This window comes from Microtus oregoni, unplaced genomic scaffold (assembly GCF_018167655.1).
Source record: "Microtus oregoni isolate MIOR12 unplaced genomic scaffold, Mior012 000003F_ref0000135, whole genome shotgun sequence".
In the NCBI taxonomy this organism is placed as follows: Eukaryota; Metazoa; Chordata; class Mammalia; order Rodentia; family Cricetidae; genus Microtus; species Microtus oregoni.
Window position 1 is genome coordinate 1,102,584 of NW_024543062.1, and position 24,037 is coordinate 1,126,620.

At 47.6% G+C, this 24,037-nt stretch overlaps 1 protein-coding gene across 1 annotated transcript in view; it reads right to left on the reverse strand.

Moving 5' to 3' along the window:
• LOC121446547 (protein sidekick-1) overlaps positions 1–24,037 on the reverse strand; it is a 958,674-nt gene that overhangs the window by 110,476 nt on the left and 824,161 nt on the right. The window contains exons 23-26 of the mRNA XM_041649217.1: positions 13,785–13,894; positions 10,599–10,749; positions 9,451–9,688; positions 331–446 (exon numbers count right to left, since the gene is read on the reverse strand). Of these exons, the coding sequence (XP_041505151.1) occupies positions 331–446; positions 9,451–9,688; positions 10,599–10,749; positions 13,785–13,894 (615 nt within the window). The remainder of the gene's footprint in view (positions 1–330; positions 447–9,450; positions 9,689–10,598; positions 10,750–13,784; positions 13,895–24,037) is intronic.

The following is a 24,037-nucleotide window of genomic DNA, read 5'->3' on the forward strand; positions in this document are numbered from 1 at the left end:
ATGAGATCATTTCCCAGAAGCCCTTAATCTCTCCTAGTAACTCTGGGAAGTGACCACTGCGGTCATTTTCACTTGACAGTAGGTGACAGAAGATGCTGCATTCATTCATAGTCAAGGGTGCAGGGCGTCTTAGCCAGAGCAGGCAGAGCCAGGGCCTGGCTTGCTGGTCAGGGTCCCACTTGCATTTGCTTCCTGCCTGATGCCTGGAAAGCACTTCTGGTTCATCTCTCCCAGATAAGACAGCTGATGACATCAGGAACTGGCAAGGTCAGACCCATGACACCTTCCCAGCAGTCCCAAAGGTAGAACAGAGTCACCATAAACGTGTACCTTGTAGCCCAGGATGAGCCCATTCTGGTCCTGCTCAGGGACTGAAGCCCATGTCAGTAGGATCTGGGTGGAGCTCACAGCCTCAGCAGACACATTTTCAGGAGCGGCTGAAGGGACTGCAAAAGAACATGTCACATGATTGGCACCAGCCTTCTCCAGCCCTCTATGAATGGAGGGGCATTTACACACACACACACACACACACACACACACACACACACACACACACAGAGACACACACATACCCCATCATGCTGTCCTTGAAACAGCAGTGGTTCTGAGCATTCTGTCAATCATATAAGCCTGCAGGTGCATAGCACACATGTAAATCTCTTTAATATGAGCAACAAATTCCGTAAATCCTGGGTATTTAGAACTCAATTCTACCTGAGCCCGGCCAGCAAGAAAATGCTCTCCGTCTGTTTCGGGTAATAACTTAAAGAGCTGCAGGCTTTTGCTTCGAATAGGAATTCCTCAATATCGGACGGATGCTAGCTCACTGAGACTGCCCAATATGAAGGCCCGTGAGGGTTGGACAGAGGAGGTGGATGGGGGGTGATGGACAGAGGACCAGACCCTGGGGATGATGTTTGCTGTGTATGGGTGGGGGACACGAGGGGAGCCCTGTCTCATAATGTGTCTCAGGTTCCTGAGCATAACCCCTTGTTATCAGAAGCAGGTGTTATTTGTGCCTTTCTGCAGATAAACAGAGAACCAGGGCGGATCTGCTTGTTTGTCCTGTTTTCAGTGCTGGGGATGGAACTGGGGGCCTCACGCATGCTCAGCAAGCGCTCTACTACTGGGCTGCAGTCCTGCATCTGGAAATCTAAGGCTGAAGAAGGTAATATTTTATTATAGTTATTATAGGGTGTGTGCGCACGCACGCACACGAGCACACATGTACATGCAGAGACCAGAAGTCAACCTTGGTTTTTTGTTCCTTATTCATAATCCACTTCATTTTTTGAAACAAGTCCTGTCAATGGCCTGGGGGCTCACATATTAATCTAGGCTAAGGGGCCACTGAGTCATAAGCCCAGACGATCGTTCTGTCTCCACCTCCCCAACTCTGGGATTGCACTGTGGACTACTACATATAGCTTTTATTTTTAAAGATTGATTTATTATGTATATAGTGTTCTGACTCCATGTATCCTTGCAGGCCAGAAGAGGGCACCAGATCTCATTACAAATGGTTGTGAGCTACCATGTGGTTGCTGGAAACTGAACTCAGGACCTCTGGAAGAGCAGCCAGTGCTCTTAACCTCTGAGTCATCTCTCCAGCTCCCAACATCTAGCTTTTAACAAGGGTTTGCTGCTCTAACTCAGGTCCTAACTCAGCTACTTTATTGACTGAGCCATCATCCTGGCTTTATTATCTGTTTTTGAGATGGAACTTGCTATATGTCAGTTTGGCCTGCAACTCAGAATCCAGGCTGGCCTCAAACAATCTTCCTATCTCTCTTCCCATTCCATTTCATTTAAAGGACTGTTTTGTTACAGGATTGTTCAAGAGGCAGTCGTGGTTTTTGACCCTTGTGTATGGAATGCAGTTCTCCTACCTTCGGGCAATCTTGCCTCATTTGATTTTCTTTATTGGCACTGACTGTCTTGATGAGCGTTCAGGAATCCAACACGATGTGAATATGAGGAGCAATGAACTTCACAGACAAGTTTTTCCCTCTACAGTCCATCTACTCTGAGACCTATGGGCCACATGTGTCCCGCAATAGCTATGAATGTAGTCCAACACATTTGTAGACGGCAATATATCCTAATGTCGAGATGTTGGACACTATCATATAAATCACCACCGCTTCAGGAATTTGCTTCTGGACCGGTTTCCATGTCAAAGCCGCCCACACAGGAGAGGATGGAGCAGGGATAGTTCTATAGTGGTCAGATGATGCACTGCTTAAAAGGGTATCTGGACAGAGGAGAAGGCTCCCTTGGACGTGGGCCTCAAGGTCACACCCTGTCCTGGGGCTTCCCTGCTGAAGAAGGGGAGCATATTTCCAGGTCGTCACATCTTTGATTTATGACAGAGCTTGGGCACCTGTCTTTGCAGTGCTGTGTGGGGTGGGCCACTCTGCCCACGAGGCAAGAAACCTTTGGAGATACTACAGCCATGTAAAGACCTTTGGCATGAGCCATGGAGGCATCAGAGGCTGCCAAGGACCCAGAACAGAGCCTCCCGTAGAGTACAGGCGCATGGACTCCTGGACCCAGGCTCAGGATTCCTGAACTGTGAGGGAACACGCTTGTTACTCAAGCTGCCAATTGAGATGTTTCCTTAAATCATGTTTGTTTATGTGTTCACATGTGCACAAGTGTGTTTGTACTTATACATGTGTGTGTTTGTGTAAGCCAGAGTTCAACTTTGGAGAGCACTTCTCAGGGTAGTGTCCACCTTGGTTTTTTTGAGATAAGGTCTGTCCCTTTTACCTGGGCCTTGCTGATTTAGTATGTGGACTGGCCAGTGAGGCCCCGGGAGCCTCATATCTTCATCTCCTTAGAGCTAGGCGCACACCACTGTGTCTGGCTTTTCTACCTGGGTTCTGGAGTTTGAACTTGGGTACCATATTTCCACAGTCAACGTTTTACCAAATGAGCGGCCTCCCCAACCTCTAATGAAAACATTCAAACTACCATTACCCATAAAGGCCTTAGACAATTGTTGAGCGGGATTAGGTCAATGCTATAGCCAGCAGGGCCTATAGAAAGAGAAGGGGGACAGGGGAAAGGAGGGTCCCATTCAAGTCATAGGCTAACAGGGCAAGCTGCTGGGATGACACTGGGTATGGGGTGGCGTCTACTTTTGCCTCTTTCTCTACCTCAGGGAATCTTCCTGTAAGGGAAATCATGGCACAAGTTTCTGGCTATTCACCCTGAGAAACACGAGCTTCCTGTCCAGCCCCACAGAGGTGGCATCTTGAAGCTTCCCTCCTAGATACATGAAGAACCCTCTCGTAACCACTCAACCTCTGATCACGAGCCAGGACACCCTCAAATGTGTCTTTGATCATGCCCCTGAAAAAGAAAGTTGGATGTGTGCTCCCTCAACCCATGCTCTAAGGGAGCCCGATAAACTCATGGCCTCCACAAGCTGAACTTAGGTAGAATTATCACTTTGGTTTGTGGGTGATGCGTGGTTTGGGATGAGCAATGTTTGTTGCTGTTTCCTTAAAAGGCATTAATGTGACAATCACCGATGACTTGACTCGGTTCTCAGAAGTATGGGACTTGTCTATGCCAGAAACCTTGCAGCCACATCTTGCTGTGCTCCACCTGTAGGGGCTCCCTGGGGACCTCAAATGCTACTATGGCTTTGTCTGGAAAATGGCCTACATAGAAGCTTACTTTACTTTAGTTTTGAAAAAAGTGATGACAGTACCTTGACCCACTAAGGACAAAGGAGTTGCTATTGTTACAAGCACGGAAGCCTGCCATTTATCAGACTCCATTTCCTGACTTGATTTAAAATAAGATTGCAAATCCCCAACATGTATGCCTGCTACATTTGTTCTGTGTTCTGAAAACTGTCCTTGTCTGTAAAGAGAGAGAGGCCATTGTCATAGCAACCCAATTGGTCCACCTCTTAGACCCCTACCTGTTTTCCTGTAAAGCTAATCTTGGCAGCTCTAAGCGCCCACTTCTCACAACAGACCCTCAAATCACTGTTGATTTTCTCAGATGTGGTAATGTTAGCATTCACTCACAGGAGGCCTGGCTGTATCTGCAGAGTCAGGGCAGCCCGGTTGGTGACTTAGCGCTGAGCTTTGAACCTTGCTGTTTCCTACCCGGAGAGAGCCTGCTGGGTAGGGCTGTTAGGAACAGGAAATGACATATTGGTAGACTGAAATTTCAGCTAATTCAAATTCTCCCGAGACAAAGTCTACCATGTTTTTTTTTAAGATGTGAAGAATTGTACCCATTATCTGTTCTGAGGTACAATTCACTTCTTTTCCAATTTATCTTAAGTTCTGATATATTCTTAGAAATTCCCCTTCCGTCAAAGCCCAAATCGTCCAGCATGCCTGTTTTCTCTTTCTCCATCTGTTTTTCTCTTCGGGGACATCTCCATGCTGCTCACCACTGCTCCTCGTGGTGCCTCTCTTGAGTTCTTAGTTCTCGTTTATCTTTATAATATGTCACAGGATGTCCCAGAACCCAAGACCACACTTCAAACTATTATTAAACTGCATTTAAAACTGTTCAAAAAGTGGTTCAAATTGTTTGGTTTTGTTGCTAACCAGACCCTTTGGGGCATTTCTGCGGATTATAAGATTATTCTTTATTAAGATTATTTTTTAATGTGTGTGTATGTGTGCACACATGCAAACATATTTGTGGGTAGGACTTCACATGCCATAGCATGTATGTGACGGTCAGAGGACAGACAGCCTGTAGCAATCAGTCCCTTTATTCTGCGGGTCCTAGGGATCGAACTCAGGTTGTCAGGCTTGGCAGCAAGTGCCTTTATCTGATGAGCCATCTTGCTGGCCCTGGTGACATTTTTAAGTTCCAGGGAGGATTGTTTTGATTGACTGAGACTGTTTATTTTTTTTATTATTTATTTTATTTTTTTATATTTATTTATTTATTATGCACACAATATTCTGTCTGTGTGTATGCCTGCAGGCCAGGAGAGGGCACCAGACCTCACTACGGATGGTTGTGAACCACCATGTGGTTGCTGGGAATTGAACTCAGGACCTTTGGAAGAGCAGGCAATGCTCTTAACCTCTGACTGTTTAGACAGAGGTCAGTGGCTTTGAGTTCCTCTCCAGCTCACTCCAATGCACACTCCCCACGCCACAGGGCCAGCTCCTGAAATCAGCCCCTGTGACTCTGTGCCAAATGAGAATAATGAGCACTGCCCATCAGGATGGCTCTCTCTACCAGGAGGGTAAGTGATAGGAATTAGTGGAGCCACAGATGTTAGTGAGTCAAACCCACATAACAGGGACTGGGGCTATAGCTGAGTTCAGAGAGCTTAACCAAGCCTGGATGAAAGCCTAAGGTCTGACCTCCAGCACTGCAGAAACTGGGTGTGGTGTTAATCCACCTGTAATCCCAGCACCAGGAAGAGAGACAAGAAGATCAGGAGTTCAAGGTCATCCTCAGCTATGCAGAGAGTTCAAAGCTAGCTTGGGCTATGTGAGAATCTGTCTCAAAAAAAGCGGGGTGGGGGGGGGGAGAAATGAATAAAATAAAGAGTCTAAAACTGCTACAACTGCCCAAGGGAGAAGGCTCCCACGGCAGGAGGCTGGCAGAGTCCCCCAGGGCCATCAACACTGCAGTGGCACCCACCCAGCAGTCTCCGGGTGTGGGCTAAAATTCACACGGCACAGGATCTGCCTGTTTCTACTGATTTCATCACACACAGAGCTGTCATCAAGGTGGAAGCCCACACCTACCACTAGTCACTTCCCACTCCCACACCTCCTTTAGGCTAACGCAGTTGCTCTATCCCCTGCTCTATAAATTTGTTTGCACTGGGCATTTCAGGTCATGACACCATGTACATGTGGCCTTTTGCATCTGACCTCCTTCACTGAATTCTTTTTTCAAGGCACACTTTCATCAGTGCAAGCCTAGGAGTCCCATTCCTTTTATTCTCGACTTCCCCCTTCGTATGGACATAGTTCAGCTTTTCCTTTATTCCTTCGTCAGCTGATGGACACGTGGGTTCTTACTACTTTTTGCCGTGAACACTCATGGACACGTTCTAGTCAACATGTTCTTGGGTGCTGGGACAGCTAATATCAGTTGTCAACTTGACAGCATCTCGAATCACCCATGAGACACCGGGGCACACTTGTGAAGGACTGTCTTGATTAGATTAGCCTGTGTCCATGCCTGTGAGGATTGGCTAGATTGGCTATTTTGCATTTAAGAATTTGCAGAATGCCAATTGCTGCCCAATGTATAAAGCTCTGATTCCTCTCCACCCTCCCAAACATTCGCTACGCTGTGTTTTTTATTTCGACTTTCTTAGGGGTAAGAAGTGACATCTCCTTTATGACTTGGATTTGCATTTCCCTCCTGTTAATGATGCTGCGCCCCTTCCCATGTGCCTAGTAGCCATTTGTCTCCATCTCTGGAGGACTGTCTGTGCAGGCGTTTGCTCCATTCTTAATAGGATCATTTGCCTTTTCATTGTTAAGTAAGAGGTCTTCGATATTTATATCAGAACCTTTTGTCAGACATAGCACTTGGGGGTATTTTCTTTCTGCTGAGGTTGTTTTGCATTTCCATATGATATTTCCTCTATTCCTATTTAAAGTCCTGGTGCATTAATGTTGATGAAGCCTGATTGGTCTACTTTTTTGTTGTTGTTGTGCTTTGGGGTTCTGCAATCAGACTTGTACATTAATTTCTCTTCTAGAAGCATCCAGACCACGCCTGGCACGGGCACAGGCCATAGGGTCGTATGAGTCTTATACAGCCTGGGCACAGCTGGATCTCTGTGGCAGGCACATTTGGGCCCATGTAGAACAGTGCTGTCTCCACAGGACTTTGATTACCCACCCCCAACATCCATGGATTCCAGGCTGACCCTCGTGTCCCTGTTTAGGCGTCAATGGCCAGGTCCTCAAGAGATTAGTGAAGAACTGAGGAGATGATTTCAGTCAATAAAGTGCTTGTCTTCCACCAAGGACCTGAGTTTGAGTCTCAGTACTCATGGTTTTGTTTTTAAAACAGTGGACTGGGGGCTGGAGAGATGGCTCAGAGGTTAAGGGCACTGACTGCTCTTCCTGAGGTCCTGAGTTCAATTCCCAGCAACCACATGGTGGCTCACAACCATCTGTAATGAGATCTGGTGCTCTTTCTGGTGAGTAGGCATATATGAAGACAGAACGCTGTATACATAATAAATAAAAATATTTTTAAACAAACAAACAAAAAAACCAATGGACTGGAAAGATGGCTCGGGGGTAAGATCACTGGCTGCTCTTCCAGAGGGCTCAGGTTCAATTCTTAGCACCAACTAGCAGTTTCCAACTGCCTATAGCTACAGTCTCAGGGGATCTGATGCCCTTTTCTGGACTCGGCAGGTATCAGGCACACAAGATATGCAAGCAGACAAAACACCTATACACATAAGGGGGAAAGGGGGAAAATGCCAGGTGTGGTGACTTTTAATCCCATTTCTTGGGATGCTGTGACAGAAAGATCCTCAGTGTCCAGTTGCTAGCTAGTCCAGCGTAACCAGTGAGCTCTGTGTCAATGAGAGACCTTGTCTCTGAGGAGGCTGACCTCTGGCCTCCACCACGTGCATGCACATGTGTACCTGCACGTATGCACACAGACATGCACATGTGTGCCTGCACCTATGCACACAGACATGCACATGTGTACCTGCACCTATGCACACAGACATGTACATGTGTACCTGCACCTATGCACACAGACATGCACATGCACCTGCACCTATGCACACAGACATGCACATGTGTACCTGCACCTATGCACACAGACATGCACATGTGTACCTGCACCTATGCACACAGACATGCACATGCACCTGCACCTATGCACACAGACATGCACATGTGTACCTGCACCTATGCACACAGACATGCACATGCACCTGCACCTATGCACACAGACATGCACATGTGTACCTGCACCTATGCACACAGACATGCACACGTATGAACAAATTACCAGGGAGGAGCCACAGCAGCTACTCCAGCACAGTTCTTGCTGCTATGGGCGATTTCCCTGTTTTTCTTTTGTGTCCGTGGATAAATTTAAAACTTCAAAAACTACTATTTATCTATAGCTTTCTCGTTTTCTATTGAAAGTTTTGTTTCTTCAAATAAATATTTTATTGGTCTGCCTATTGCTGGGTTTAAAACTGTCTCCAGGACCCTTCCTTATCACACACACTCAGCTGAGGAAGACGGAAGAGTTTGAAAGTGTCCACGTGGTTACAGCCACATGTGCCTGCATCTTTTCTTGCTGATCTAGTAAAAGCTACAATTGGAGGAGAGCCCTGACTGGTCTCGTCAAGCCCCTCTTTAAATCCTGGTCACCACGCGGTGGCTCTTCAGGGACACTCACTGGGGACTGCTGTGTTCCCATACACACACTGTGCAATCAGTGTTCCTTAGGACTGGGATGTGGCTCTGCCCAAAGAGTGCTTGCTCTGGGTCTCATCTCTGTGTATAAACTGTGCATGGCGGGTGCGTACCTGTAATTCTAATTGTGATTGATCCTATGGTGTACCAGAGCCTGGATCCTTGAATGAATAGCCACCAACAAACAGGAGCCCCATCTCAGGTCCAAAAGAATGAGACATCAACCGCCACTGCGCTGAGCCTTTTAGGGGTTCACTTCTCACCTCAGCCAGCCCCTTGCACATCCTGTCTATATTCATTCATAAAGAGCAGGGCCGGATGCCTAGTGTATTAAAGATGTTGTATAGGGAAATTTCCACTTCTTGCTTTTAGTTATTGGTAATGAACATTATCATTAACTTGAAAAAAATCATAAAATAAGTCTAACACCTGTCCTGTTAAAATTCAAAGACATGGCCGTGAGTAGGCGATGGCTAATATAGACTGCCAACTCGACAGTTCTAGGAGTTAAGAGCCAGGTTGTATTCCTGGGCACACCTAGGAAGGACTGTCTCTAGTGGTTGGTCTCCAGCCATGACTATGAGGGACTGGGTTGACTTGATTGGGTTAAGATGGGAAGGACCACTCAGGAGGCAGCATCATTCCCTGGTTGGGGGCTTGGACAGTATGTAAAGCAGAAAGTGTGCTGAACACCAGCATTCATGACTGCTCTCTGCTTCCTGACTGTGGCTACAATGTGACCAGTCACTTCATGTTCCTGTCGCCATACAGCAAACTGTGAAACAAATGTAACACCTTATTCCTTTAAGTTGCATTTGTCAGCATGTTTTATCACAGCAGGAGGGAAAAAACAAAAATACTAAGACAGAGGGACAAACCCTGTCTAGGCCCGGGTTAGGGATGTGCCAACTCAGACACAGGTGAGACATAGAGACTGTTACCCAGGGATGTGCAAATGCAGGCCACCAAACTCATCTCTCCCGAGACAAGAGACGACCTTGTCTCTGTAGCTGCATTACCTCCCTCTCACCTGACTCCCGTGTGCGACCCCGCACCAGCTCACTCCAGGGGCCAGCCCCAATGGCGTTGAAAGCCTGCATCCGCAGTTCGTACTCTGTCCACTCCTCCAGCTCCTCGATGGTCAGCTCCCTCTCCAGCCGGTCGTTGACAACTTGGGCCAGCACAGAGGATGGTTGGTCTGAACGCCAGTACTTCACCCTGTAGCCCACAGACTCGGGGTTCCCATTGTACTGGGAATCGGGCAGGGGCTGGCAATGAATGACAGGCTGGCATGAGTGGACACCTCTTAACTGTCACCTTTGAATGTCTTCAAGAATAAACCCATCCTATGGAGCCAACTCCACGGAAAGCATTTTCTTAGGTGAATTTCCCTAGAACTCTCTAGAGTGTGTGCATGCACAGACATGTGGGTTGTATGCATGTGTACATGCCCATATCACGTGCTTGTAGCAGCCAGAGGTTGAGCTCACGTGTCTTCCTCTACCGTTATTCACTGTATTTTACTTTTTGACTCAGTAGGGCTAGCTGACCAGCAAGTTCTAGGGAATTCTCCTGTCTCCACTCCTAAGTGCGAGGATAACAGGTGGGCGCCCTAATGTCTGGCTGTTTATGTAGGTACTGGGGGTCTGAATTCATGTCCTCACGCTTGTGTAACAGGCACCTGACCTACTGAGACACATTCCCCTGGCCTCATCCCTGCAGCTTTCTGGTTACCTTCCTTGAAACTTTTCTTCTGTTAATTCAACAAAATTCTTTTAGTGACTTTCACCAGAAGTAATTTCCCTTGGCATAGTTTGGTTTAATTTTGAGGAAAAAAATGTTCTGATTAAACATTGGACTGGCTCTCTTATGAATATCGAGTATTGGTTCTGTTGACCAAGCTTAAGGACTTAGAGATCCTACACTTAGTATTCTCCATGCTCTTTCCTGAAAGAGCACCCCAAGTTCCGAGAAGAGAACAAGCAATGCCACCAATTAATAAGAAATCGGGGCCACTCTGTGATCGTACACTAGTTGTGCAATGGAATACTTTGCAGTTTAACAATCGGATTGACTTTGATGAAGTAAACAGCCCGAATGTGGTACTGCTAAACCAATTTTCCCAGACAAGTCAGGAAGGCGCAGCCAGTGGCTCCCACCCCACAGCCTCCAACTCACCACCCAGCGCAGACGCAGGCTGGTCTCACTGGCTGTTCGGACGGAGATGCTAGTTGGAGCCACGTCGGGTGGGGCCTGCAGGGTCTGGATGACCCGGGACGACTGGCTGAAGGGGCTGGGACCCACGATGTTCACTTGCCTCATTCGAAACCTGCGGGTAGAACCGTGAACCAGAGTTATTCCCAAGCAAAAGGCCACAGAACGGAATATGACCTTCCTGGGTGCTCCTCACATCCATGTCTTCCCGTATCACAGAGGCCAGCACTCACAGACACCTACCTGTGTTGGTGAAGAATGCAGATGCCATCTGTGGCTTCTGTGATGGGTGGTGGCGTATACTGTCAATTTGACAGGATCTAGAATCATCTGAAAGGCAGGCCTCTGGGCATGCCTGCAGGGTTATCATGATTATATTACCCAAGGTGGGAAAACCTGCCCCCTGTGAGTGGCACTGACCCCTGATTGGGACTGGGACTGTGGAAGTGGACAAAGAGATCTACTTCCTGCTGCTGGGTGCCACATGAGCCGCTGCCTCACTCTCCTGCTGGATTAGCTCCCCACTACCTTGGCCTGCACCCTTGAATCAGAGTCGGAACAAACCCTTCCTTTCTTAAGCTGCTTTTCTTGGGGTATTTTATGACAGCAATAGCCAAAACAAGAAGCCCATTTCCTTAATAGCCTCCAGAGAATGGTCTCATGTGACTCAGTACGATTTAGTTCCCAAGTGAAGCAGATTTGATGGAGCTGAAGGGTAGAAATTTAAATGGCCAGTTGCCATTGGCTAAGTCAAATTCAGGGTAACCTTAGGGGATTAAGGTCATTTGACAGAGCCCAATGTCACAATGTTGCCACCAAACACAGTTTTGAAAGTCCAGTGTTTAGGATGGCCAAGAGCATTGCCATAGCCCATGTGTATCCTGACACGTAGGATAGTGGAAAGTGGACGTATGGCCTTCAGTCAATCAGAATTATCTCTACTTCCTTATAATGTAAGGGTCATGAGTATGCTAAGCAAAGTGCTCTACCACTGAGCCACACCCCAGCCCCTCACTGGGGGATTCTAGGCAGGGGCTCTACCACTGAGTCACACCCTAGCCCCTCACTGGGGGATTCTAGGCAGGAGCTCTACCACTGAGCCACACCCCAGCCCCTCACTGGGGGATTCTAGGCAGGCATTCTATCACTGAGCCACACCCCAGCCCCTCACTGGGGGATTCTAGGCAGGGGCTCTGTTAGGAATATTTTCCTAATGCGAGCTCTTCACCAATGCAAAATCCCAATCAAGCCAAATCAAAACAAACCAAATTAAGAAATATCCAGGTTTCATGGGAGTTTCTGCACTCTTGGGTGGCCCCAAGGGGGAACCAGGAAGTCGCACGAATGCGACCACTGGGAGGAAGAAAAAGACCACGTGTTCCTCTTTTGAGAGTTCACTTAAATACTCTTGGGAGTGGTCCTGACCCCCTCCCACTCCAGGGAGGGGGTCAGGACCTGGCCTGCTGGGATTTGGAGTCAAGAGTGCTAACTCTCAGGGTCAGGGGGCTAGAATAGATGTAAGGGGCTGGGGCCTAAGCTCCCAACTTAACAGGCTTTATCACTGAGCCACACCCCAGCCCCTCACTGGGGGATTCTAGGCAGGGGCTCTACCACTGAGTCACACCCCAGCCCCTTACTGGGGGATTCTAGGCAGGTGCTCTACTGTTGAGCTACACCCCAGCTCTATTTTAACTTTTGAGATAGAGACTTGATATATTGCCTGGCCTGACCTAAACCCATTCTGTAGGTCATGAATGTCTTGAAATTGCAATACTCCTGCCTCAGCCTCCTCAGTAGCTGCTATGACAGGCCTGTACCACCAAACCTGATTGTGTCTTCTTTCTCTATAATTATCCCAGCTGAATCCACATATAACAAAAACCGTAAGTAAGGACACATAATGCTTCTTTCAGAGGTCGCCTAAATTAATGTAAATTTAAGACAGGGGTATTGCTTTCCTCTCACAGTTTCCGATCTTTCGATAACTACACAGCCGTGTGGAATTCCACACATCAAGTCTTGAATCCTCGTGGCTCATCGAAGCTACATGTTTTTCTCTTATGGATTGAGTATATGCATCTTGACTCATCTGCTATAATCTTAGGATGAGTGTTCAAATGAATAGACTCAAAAACATCTCTCATTAGGCTCTTAAAAAAATTCTAACTTCGGTATTGTACCAAATAAATGCTCTTCATGAAGACGTAATTTCACCTCTCATTCTTTGAATTACTCATTCTTACTCCCTCATTCCCCCTATTACAAGGAATGTATCCATCCCGGCAGAACAATGACATTATCAAACTCAACATCTGGTGATAACTGGAAATTTCATCTCTCGTGCTGATGTTCCGGGAACCGATAGCATCGCTAACAGCTCATGAACACCCTACCCTTTGTGAAGGCTGGGGATTTACTGCCAGAGTAAGTGGCAGGATCTGGAAGCAAAAGGTTAAATGCCATGTTAAGCGCTTGATTAGTGAGAAGAGCAACTCCAGGGTCATGGAAGGGAGAAGCAGAATGGGGCACCTGGGACATCGGCTTTGTTAGGAGTCCGCAGCCTGCGGTTCCTGGTTATCTCCTGACTACAATAGCGGAGCCCTTTCTGCAGTGCGCTTGACTGAAAGACCCCGGCAGCCTAACATCCGGCCATACACTTGGAACAATACTCAAACTGTGTATCTTGCTTAAGGCTTTTATGTATATACTGTTATTGCTACTTATAGAATTCCTCATGCATGTGTTGTGTATGTGGTGTGTGTGTGTGTGTCTTTATGTTCTGATGTACCAACATGGGTGCACATGTAGAATCCAGAGGTTGGTATAGGATGTCCTTGTCCATTATTTTCCACCTTTTTTTTCTGAGACAGGGTCTCTCACTGAACCTGGATCCAACCACTTCAGCTAGATGGGCTGGCTAGCTGGCTAGAAAGCCCCAGCGCAGGGATTATAGGCATGGACCATAGTCCCAAGGCAGGTTTCATGGGCTCCTGGGAACGCAAGCAAACTCAGGTCCTCACACTTGTAAAGCAAGCACTCACCAGCTGAGCCATCTCCCCAGCCCTCTGCCTAGAGAATTCTATCTTCCATGACATCTGGTTTCTCATACCACTGACATGCCCAGCAGCAACCCCTTCCCGTGGTTCTCACCTGTAGTGTGTGTAGGGTGTGAGGTTTGGAATCTCCAGCATCTGGGCATCAGGCTCATTCTCTTCCTCATAGAGGGTGATCCACTCTTCCTCATCCCCAATGGCGCCAACCTGTGGAGAAGGGATCCTGAGATGTACTGGGCTCACCACGGTGACCAGGGCTGCATGGTATTCTGTACGCAGCTCCCTGGGTATGATGGACTGAGCACAGTCACCAAGCATCACACGCCTGGGAGCTACTGGTTCCTGCACACACACCCCTCCTGTCATGGAGTTTTGGGCTTCTGTTATTCTCAGTGACATTACATCCGGGAAGGTTCTAGTTCAAAACTCAGTCAAGAACTTGGCCTCAAGAGGGCCCCCTGTGGCTCTGATTCTGAGTGTTGGGCAGGGCCATCCCATTGCCTTGTCCTCTTCTCACCTGACAAGTAAGAGAAGCTCAGAGAGCGAGACTCAGCCAGACTCCAGAGTGTGCAGTGATAAAGTCCCCCTTGCCAGGGTCCAGATCTGGCCCCAGGGCACCACCTAACTTTTTACACTCCCCAAGCATGCATGCACTACAGAGACTCCACTGGCCCCAGAATATGGAAGCCCTTATAGAGAAGACAGAATTCCTGATTGACAGCAGAGCATGCAGGCCCTGTCATGTCTGACAAAGTACCCTGGGAGCTGGCAAGATGGCTCAGCCAGTAAATGCCTGCTGCACAAGCATGGGACTCGAGATTTGATCCCTAGAAGTAGGCATGAGGGCTGCCGAGATGGCCCAGAGTTTAAGAGCCTGTACTGCTCTCTCAGGGGACCTGAGGCAACTCCTAGCACCCACATCAGCTCATGACCACCTGCAGCTCCAGTCTCAGGGGATCTGATGCCCTCTTCTGGCCTCTAATGGAACTGCACTCACCTATCCACATAGACACACATACATACACACATAATATTTTTAAGACAGGCATGGTGGCACACACTTGTAATTATGGAGCTTGGGAGATGGAGACAGACAGATTCTTGGAACTCCCCAACCAGTCAGCCAAGCTGAACCAATGAGCTTCATGGCTGCCCCCCAAAATAAAACAAACCAAAACAGGAAAACAACCCTCCCCCAAACAAAATGGACAGTACCCTGAAAAATTATACCCGAGGTCTACTCTGGTTTCTACACACACACACACACACACACACACACACACACACACACACGTATGTAAACACATGCACACATACACAAACACAGGGACATGTACGCTCAGATGTTTTCTCACACAGTGAACACAAGTGCATGCACACTCACATATACACAAACGAACACACACAAACACTGGTACACACTCAGATGTATACACATATAGGTGAACACATGTACATACACACTTATGTGTACACACCTCCTACCCCCCCCACAGAAGCACCTCAGAGCAGAGCTGGTCTGAGGAACACTACTCTTTATAGATATTTGTCCCTTCCAAGTTGGTCTGTGAGGCCCCACTTGGCTGTACCGGCATCCTCCTCTCCTGGGAACCACACATCCATGGCTTACTCCATTAGCAATTGTACAGTCTTACTGCCTGTGACCTCTAACCTGACCCTAGTTGCCTGCCCTGCCTAGGAAAGCCCGACCACAGCTTCTCTACCCTGTTCATGTCACCCTGGCTGTCCCAGACAGAATCCAGAGGGGGCACTGCTATCTGCTCCTGCCGTGGCGCCTGTAAGAACTCCATTGACTTCTGAAGTTCCTGTGTGACCCTGGGGATCATACTCTACAAACAGAGGGTGCTCCCAGAGCCAGTTCAGCCAGGATCAGTCCTACTCTGGCATTTAATACTGCGTAAGTGACTTAAATAACAGGGCAGGTCTTGTGCTCAGTAAGTTCACAGAGGAAACCAAGTTGGCAGGGGGCCAAGCCTTGGAGGCTGTGAGGGGCTGAGAATTCATGGCGACCTTGGTGAGCTGCAGAAATGACACAAGGGACAGAGGACAAGGAGGGTCCGACAAGCAAGAGGGAGCAGCCTACTTCCTGGAGACAAGTGGAAGCAGCCTGAGATGTGGGTAGTCCAAACTAAAGTAGGAAAACCGCTGCAGAAAGAGCTGGAGTCATAGGAGACCCACCCTTCCATTCTAGTCTCCCCAGCGAAGCTGGATGGGGCCTAGGTATGTGCTGTACACTAATGCAAACACCTGGATATGCCTGCACATGTGTACACCCTGCACAAACCTGTATGCACCTGCACATACAGGAAAGTACCCCCACGCACCTGTATTCATCTGAATTGGGCAATATGCTTTTGTGCACACATGTGTACCTGTACATACTTGTGTGTGCTTATATATGTATGTATGTATCTATACACATGTACACAGTAGCATCTATATACCTGTATTAACCTGTACACATGCAAATACCTTCACACAGCTTTATGCACCTGCACACACCTGAATTCACCTGAACATGACTGTATACACGTGTGCAGCCATGTATGTACTCACATATACCTGTGTGTATTTTTATATGTATGTATGCATGTATATATTCACACATGTAAACAGTGGCACACACACACACACACATATATATCTGTATGCACCTGAACACATAGGTAAGTACCTGTACACATCTGCACTCACCTGAACATTACTGTATGCATGTGTGCACACATGTATGTACCCACACACAACTGTGTGTATATATACACACACGTGGCATACACTTATGTATACCTGTATGCATCTGCACACATGTGCACACTTGCATACAATTGTGTGTATCTGCACAGTACACACCAGTTCACAGTGCTCTGTGCACCACAGCCAAAAGGTAAAATTGAGGCACATATCCCCAGATGAAAAAGAAGCATTATTTTGCCATGAAGAGGCATGGGGCACTAGCTTTTGTGTGGCAGACTTCAGAAACATTGTGCTGGGTAGAAGCCTGTCCCCAAGCCCTCATAACATAAGGGTCTCCTTTAGGAAATGACCGAGGTGGGGTGGTGGTGGAAGGGATGCAGGGGTGGAGCAGGGGGCAAGCAGGGGTGGGGTGCTAGGAAGCGGGAGGGAAGCTCCTGGAGATAAGTTTCATGTGCTGAGACTCAGTGGGAGAAGGAGAAAAACATTCTGAATCTTCTGCCTTGGGAATGGGCCTCTTTAAAACAGCAAACTTTGTGTTCTGTGTATCTCATCTCGATTTGTAAAAGAAGTATTGAAATTTAAGGTGGGATGCTGTCCAAAAACACCTGGTAGAGAAAGAGCTAGAGGTCAGCGTGGCTAATGAGCAGCTGGGATTCTGCGAAGGAGCAAGGCAGCTGAACTAGGCCAATGGAGGGGAAGATGTGGCCACCTGCGAGGCCGGGACAGGAAAGCACCTGCGAGGCCGGGACAGGAAAGTGCTCCCAGCCACCATGAATCTCAGTAGCTCTGGAAGCCTAGCCCCTATTCCTGCCACCTGCGCTCTGCAGAGAGGGTCACTGCTGTGCCTTACCACCCGGATCCTCTGTGGCCGAGTGAGGGGCAGCAGATGTATAAAGGTTAATTGATCCTCCAAGTCCCAGCAACGTGACTGAATGCTCTTTCTCTGCCCGGCTCTGTCCTCCAGCCCCATCTTTGCAAACCCTCCTTGGATAGAGGCTGGTCGTAGACACGCTCTGGATCCTTCTCTGCCTTGGTCATAGGCACACTCTGATCCTCCTCTGCCTTGCTGCCAAGTCTGTCCTCCTTTTTGGCTCAGGCACATCCACCTAGGACTAGGTGCTTCCCTGACTCTGTGGGGAGCACCAGCACTGGCCTCACATGATAAGATGGCTTCTGAACATAAATGCTGCTCCAGGGGCTGCATGGATCAGGGTAGTGGCTCTGGACTCAGGGCCATCCATCACGTGACCAAGAAGATTGGAAGAGAAGCTCAACCTTTGAGTGGCTACTCAGAAGAGAGGATGAGGTGTGGTCGGCTGGTGGACAGGCAGGAAGACTGACTGAGAGACAGGACGCTCAACTCAGCTGTTTTCATTGAGCGTAAGGAGCCTGCTCCTCCATCGACAAAGATCAAGCTTCATGCTACAAGGGCTGAAGCCAGCAGGACAGGACCACGGGTCCCTACTTCTCCCCTTAAGTCAGACAGTGTTGTGGAAGACCGATCTTCCCTTTTACAGCCCCTGCCCCATGCTACCACTGTCTTATAGCTGGTGTCTACAATGCCAGCTATGGAGGCATGTCTGGTTCATTTCTGGTCTTCCATTCTGCTGACTTCAATATAGGATATCAAGGCACCAAGCAAGCCAGTTGAGATAATGGAATATGACTGAGGTGTGACCCACACATCCCTGACCTTTTCCTCCTGCCAGGTCCCCTTTCTGCAGGTTTCTGACTTGGAGATGGGACAGGTGACTGATGGCCCAGGTGGGTCCCCTCTCTCTGTCTGGCTCTGCCTGCCATAGTCACCAAATCACTGTGTGAAGGCAGCACACGGCCTTAAGCACATGTGTCCATGCAAAGCTCTCTACTCTGATTCGGATGTCTGCTCCTTCTCCTGTTTTCTCTAGGAAACTGCCAGCCCCTTCCAGCAGCTTCCATGCACTGCCTCTACTTTCCTGCTCCCTCTCTGGAAGCCTCCACAAGCACCCTCCCTGGCTTTGTTGCTTCTGGAAGCCTCTATAGATGGCTGCCTCTGCCCCCGTCTCCCTCTTCTGAAGACAGCATCCATGGACAGCTCTCCTATTCTGACCAAGCAGAGGGCGTGTGATGTCCCCATCCTGAGCACTCATCCACCTCCCAGCTACCTGACAGGGCCAGCTCATGGTTCTCAAAGGTCGATCATACAGATATAGTATGAGTCGAAACTCATTTGCTCACCAAAGAGGGGAGGGACCCGGCAGGATGATAAAATAGGTTTAGAGGAGAATATGGCTCAAAATCTATAGCATCATTAGAAGAAAGAATGTCCAGGCTGGAGAAATGGCTCAGCTAGTACACACCACATAAATATGAGGACCTTGGTTTGATCCTTGGGGATCCAGGTAAAAGAGTCAGAGATGAGGAATGGCGTGTGCCTGTAATCCCAGAGCTAGGGAGGGGGAGACACAAGGATCCTTGCTGTCCAGTCAGCTTAGTCTAATCGGTGAGTGCCATATTCAGGAGAGACTCTGTCTCAAAAGATAAGGTGGAGACTTGACCTCTGGCCTGTTCATAAAAACACCCCCAAATATGAACATACAAATATACAATGACAGAAGATAAAGATGTTAGAAAGAAAGCCGGTTACCAGAGTTGTCCAACCCTACCCTGGAGCTTAGCGACTTCACAAATCAGTGTCTGATGTGATGGCATCTAGCCAAATAACAACCAAGAAATCAGATTTCTAGAAAGCTTGACAGCCAGCAAACAGCCTATCAAACAAGGCTCCACTCGCTACTCAGTATAATTGAGCCCACAGGACAAATACGGCCCCTTTCTTGTTTCTGTTGATAAAGTTTTATTGGAGCACAGCCATACTCAATGGTTTGTATGTTGCTCATCTCTGTGATTCCATGGCAGAGATGCATAGATCATCTCTCCAGGAGCCAGCCCTTTAGTGGGAACGCATCCACCCTGCTTGAGCATGCTCCCTAGAGGCACAAGGCAAACGTCACAGTAGGTCCTGCCTGTTATTATTGCTGCTCGTAAGTAAGTATGGGGTCTCACTTTCCACTCTACCCCATTGCTTTCTCTGGGGTCCAGCGTAAAATTTGGTGTTCATCCCTGTTTGTTCAACATACTAATAATTGTGTGAATGATTTTTAAAAACCAGCACAAAATGTGGGCTAGCTGGTATGGAACACTATTTGGGTAAGACACATTTTTACCCAATCCACCAGAACTCAGCAAGAATCTTACATCCCTATGACAGAAGGTTCACATCTTTTTCTGAGGAAACCAGGATTCTTTTTTTTTTTTTTTTACAAGTATCCATGTTTATTTATTCTTCTCTCAATCCTTATTCTTCCTTGTTCTGTCTTGTTCTACCTTGTTCTTCCATGTTCTCTCTTGTTCTCTCCATTACAGATATTCTCAGTCATATACATCCTTTATTTTTTTTAATTTATTTATTTATTAAGGATTTCTGCCTCGTCCCCACAACCGCTTCCCATTTCCCTCCCCCTCCCCCGATCAAGTCCCCCCCCCCCCCCATCTGCTCGAAGAGCAATCAGGGTTCCCTGACCTGTGGGAAGCCCAAGGACCGCCCACCTCTATCCAGGTGAGCATTCAAACTGCCTAGGCTCCCACAAAGCCAGTACGTGCAGTAGGATCAAAAACCCACTGCAATTGTTCTTGAATTCTCAGTATTCCTCATTGTCCGCTATGTTCAGCTAGTCCGGATTTATCCCATGCTTTTTCAGACCTAGGCCAGCTGACCTTGGTGAGATCCCAATAGAACATCCCCATTGTCTTAGTGTGTGGGTGCACCCCTCGTGGTCCTGAGTTCCTTGCTCGTGCTCCGTCTCCTTCTGCTCCTGATTTGGACCTTGAGATTTCTGTCCGGTGCTCCCGTGTGGGTCTCTGTCTCTGTCTCCTTTCATCGCCTGATGAAGGTTAATATTCCTGAGGATGCCTATGTGTTTGTTTTTGGATTCACCTTATTTAGCTTCTCTGGGAACATGAATTATAGGCTCGATATCCTTTATTTATGGCTAGAAACCAAATATGAGTGAGTACATCCCATGTTCCTCTTTTTGGGTCTGGCTTACCTCACTCAGGATAGTGTTTTCTATTTCCATCCATTTGTATGCAAAATTCAAGAAGTCCTTGTTTTTTACTGCTGAGTAATACTCTAATATGTATATATTCCATACTTTCTTCATCCATTCTTCTGTTGAAGGGCATCTAGGTTGTTTCCAGGTTCTGGCTATTACAAACAATGCTGCCATGAACATAGTTGAGCATATACTTTTGTTGTATGATAGGGCCTCTCTTGGGTATATTCCCAAGAGTGGTATTGCTGGATCCAGGGGTAGGTTGATCCCGAATTTCCTGAGAAACCGAAACACTGCTTTCCAGAGTGGTTGCACAAGTTTGCATTCCCACCAGCAATGGGTGAGTGTACCCCTTTCTCCACAACCTCTCCAGCAAAGGCTATCATTGGTGTTTTTTATTTTAGCCATTCTGACAGGTGTAAGGTGGTATCTTAAAGTTGTCTTGATTTGCATTTCCCTGATCGCTAAGGAAGTTGAGCATGACCTTAAGTGTCTTTTGGCCATTTGAAGTTCTTCTGTTGAGAATTCTCTGTTCAGATCAGTGCCCCATTTTATAATTGGGTTGATTAGCCTTTTACGGTCTAGTTTCTTGAGTTCTTTATATATTTTGGAGATCAAACCTTTGTCAGTTGCAGGGTTGGTGAAGATCTTCTCCCAGTCAGTGGGTTGTCTTTTTGTCTTAGTGCCAGTGTCCTTTGCTTTACAGAAGCTTCTCAGCCTCAGGAAGTCCCATTTATTCAATGATGCCCTTAGTGTCTGTGCTGCTGGGGTTATACATAGGAAGTGGTCTCCTGTGCCCATGTGCTGTAGAGTACTTCCCACTTTCTCTTCTATCAGGTTCAGTGTGTTCGGACTGATATTGAGGTATTTAATCCATTTGGATTTGAGTTTTGTGCATGGTGATAGATATGGATCTATTTTCATTCTTCTACAGATTGACATCCAGTTTTGCCAGCACCATTTGTTGAAGATGCTCTCTTTTTTCCATTGTATACTTTTAGCTCCTTTATCGAAGATCAGGTGTTCATAGGTTTGTGGGTTAATGTCGGGGTCTTCTATTCGATTCCATTGGTCGACTTCTCTGTTTTTATGCCAATACCAAGCTGTTTTCAATACTGTAGCTCTGTAATAGAGTTTGAAGTCAGGGATGGTAATGCCTCCAGACAATCCTTTGTTGTATAAGATTGTTTTGGCTATCCTGGGTTTTTTGTTTTTCCATATAAAGTTGATTATTGTCTTCTCCAGATCTGTGAAGAATTTTGATGGGATTTTGATGGGGATTGCATTGAATCTATAGATTGCTTTTGGTAGAATTGCCATTTTTACTATGTTGGTCCTCCCAATCCAAGAGCAAGGGAGGTCTTTCCATTTTCTGGTGTCTTCTTCAATTTCTTTCTTCAAAGACTTATAGTTCTTGTCAAGTAGATCTTTCACTTCCTTGGTCAGGGTTACCCCAAGGTATTTTATGCTATTTGTGGCTATCGTGAAAGGTGATGCTTCTCTGATTTCCCTCTCTGCTTCCTTATCCTTGGTGTATAGGAAGGCAACTGATTTTTTGGAGTTGATCTTGTATCCTGCCACGTTACTAAAGCTGTTTATCAGCTGTAGGAGTTCTTTGGTAGAATTTTTGGGGTCGCTTATGTACACTATCATATCATCTGCAAATAACGAAAGCTTAACTTCTTCCTTTCCAATACGAATCCCCTTGATCTCCTTATGTTGTCTTATTGCTATTACTAGAATTTCAAGCACTATATTGAAGAGGTATGGCGAGAGTGGACATCCTTGTCGTGTTCCTGATTTTAGTGGGATGGCTTTGAGTTTTTCTCCGTTTAATTTAATGTTAGCTGTTGGCTTGCTGTAAATAGCTTTTATTATATTTAGGTAGGACCCTTGTATCCCTATTCTCTCCAAGACCTTTATCATAAAGGGGTGTTGAATTTTGTCGAATGCTTTTTCCGCATCTAGTGAAATGATCATAGAAACCAGGATTCTTTAATCTTTGCCTGGCTCCTCTGGCTCAGCAAACTTCCAGGGCATCACACTAGAGTGTTCTAGAAGAAGTAAGAAGTGACTGGCTACTTCCAGAACACAGGACCCAGAGTGAGTCAGGGCTCTAAAGATAAAACAAATTGACACTCCCCTGGGGAAGCTGGGATTTAAAGGCTTTCTTGCCTTTCTCTGAAAGCCAACAAACAGCGCTTTATAATGCTTATTATAGAAGCTGAAATGGCCACATTTCAAAGGCCACTCGGCAGGTCCTTCATTGCATTAAGGAGTACACAGTCCCTCCAAGGAGGTGACAAGCTCCTCCAGCAGAGCGAATGGCTTACCTGCCAGTGTCTAGTCTGCCCTGGGCACCAGTGGCCCGGAGAATGGCTTACCTGCCAGTGTCTAGTCTGCCCTGGGCACCAGTGGCCCGGAAGCAGGACCCATTTGGGCATGTGCTTTCATTAAACGACTAGAAGTCTCAGAGGCCGCCACTCCTGCCAAGCCGAGTTTTCGCACAAGCTGGGTTGTGATCATGAGAAACATCTCTCGAGTCTGCTGGGCTTCTGGAAAGTTTGGGGGGAACCGATGGGCCTGTGCAGGACTTTGAGTACTCCCGCTAGGGGAATTCGGCTTCTGCTTGGCACCCCACATCCCCAGGACTTCAGTGGTTACTCCAAGGACAGTCATTAACTTCATCCCAGAGGCCCCACACAGATGGAGAGGAGGGCATGAGGAGGAAAAACTGACAAGGAGGCAGCTGTCCTTCCCTTCAGAGCCCAGCAGAGGGGAGACATTCCAGAACTCAGTGGAAACCTGCCAGCCCCACGCACCCTGCCTGACTGAAACTCCTGTTGTCAGCAGGAAAACTTGCAACTTCGCAGATACTCAGACCCTGTGAATGGTGCGGAATGGTGTCCCCGTGCCTGAGCCAAGCGCAGCTCCCCCAAATGAGGGGTGCTGGAGGGCACGGAGGCAGAGGGACAGATGGGGCTGGCACTTCTGGCAAAAGCACAGCCCAACCAGGAAGGAACTAGAGGCTTGGGGAGGCCCAAAGGCCACTTCCCTGAGCAGATCCGGAACTCTTGCAAGCTAATGAGTTGTTAAGGGGATTCTCCTTAGCCCTTGATTGATCTCTGCTGGCTGGCAAGGAGGCTGCCTGCTTTGAGAAGGGCAGGGTTTGGGCAGCCCTTCCCCTCTAGTTCGTGGCTGCTTCTTTCTGCAGTGTAGTGTAGTTCCCTCTTGTTTCCTGTTTTACAACTAAATCCCCCCTCTTTCTTTTCTCTCTCTTCCCCCTCTCTCACACAAACACACTCATTTTGTGTTTGTGTTCATGACTGCATACAAATGCCCACATACACATATGTACTTGTTTGTGTGTGTGAATGATGAGGCCAGAGGTCAACCTTGGATGCCCCTCCTCAGGCAGCTGCCTCACCTTGCTTGTTTTCTTTCTTTCACCCTTCCCTTCCCTTCCCTTCCCTTCCCTTCCCTTCCCTTCCCTTCCCTTCCCTTCCCTTCCCTTCCCTTCCCCTTCCTTCCTTCCTTCCTT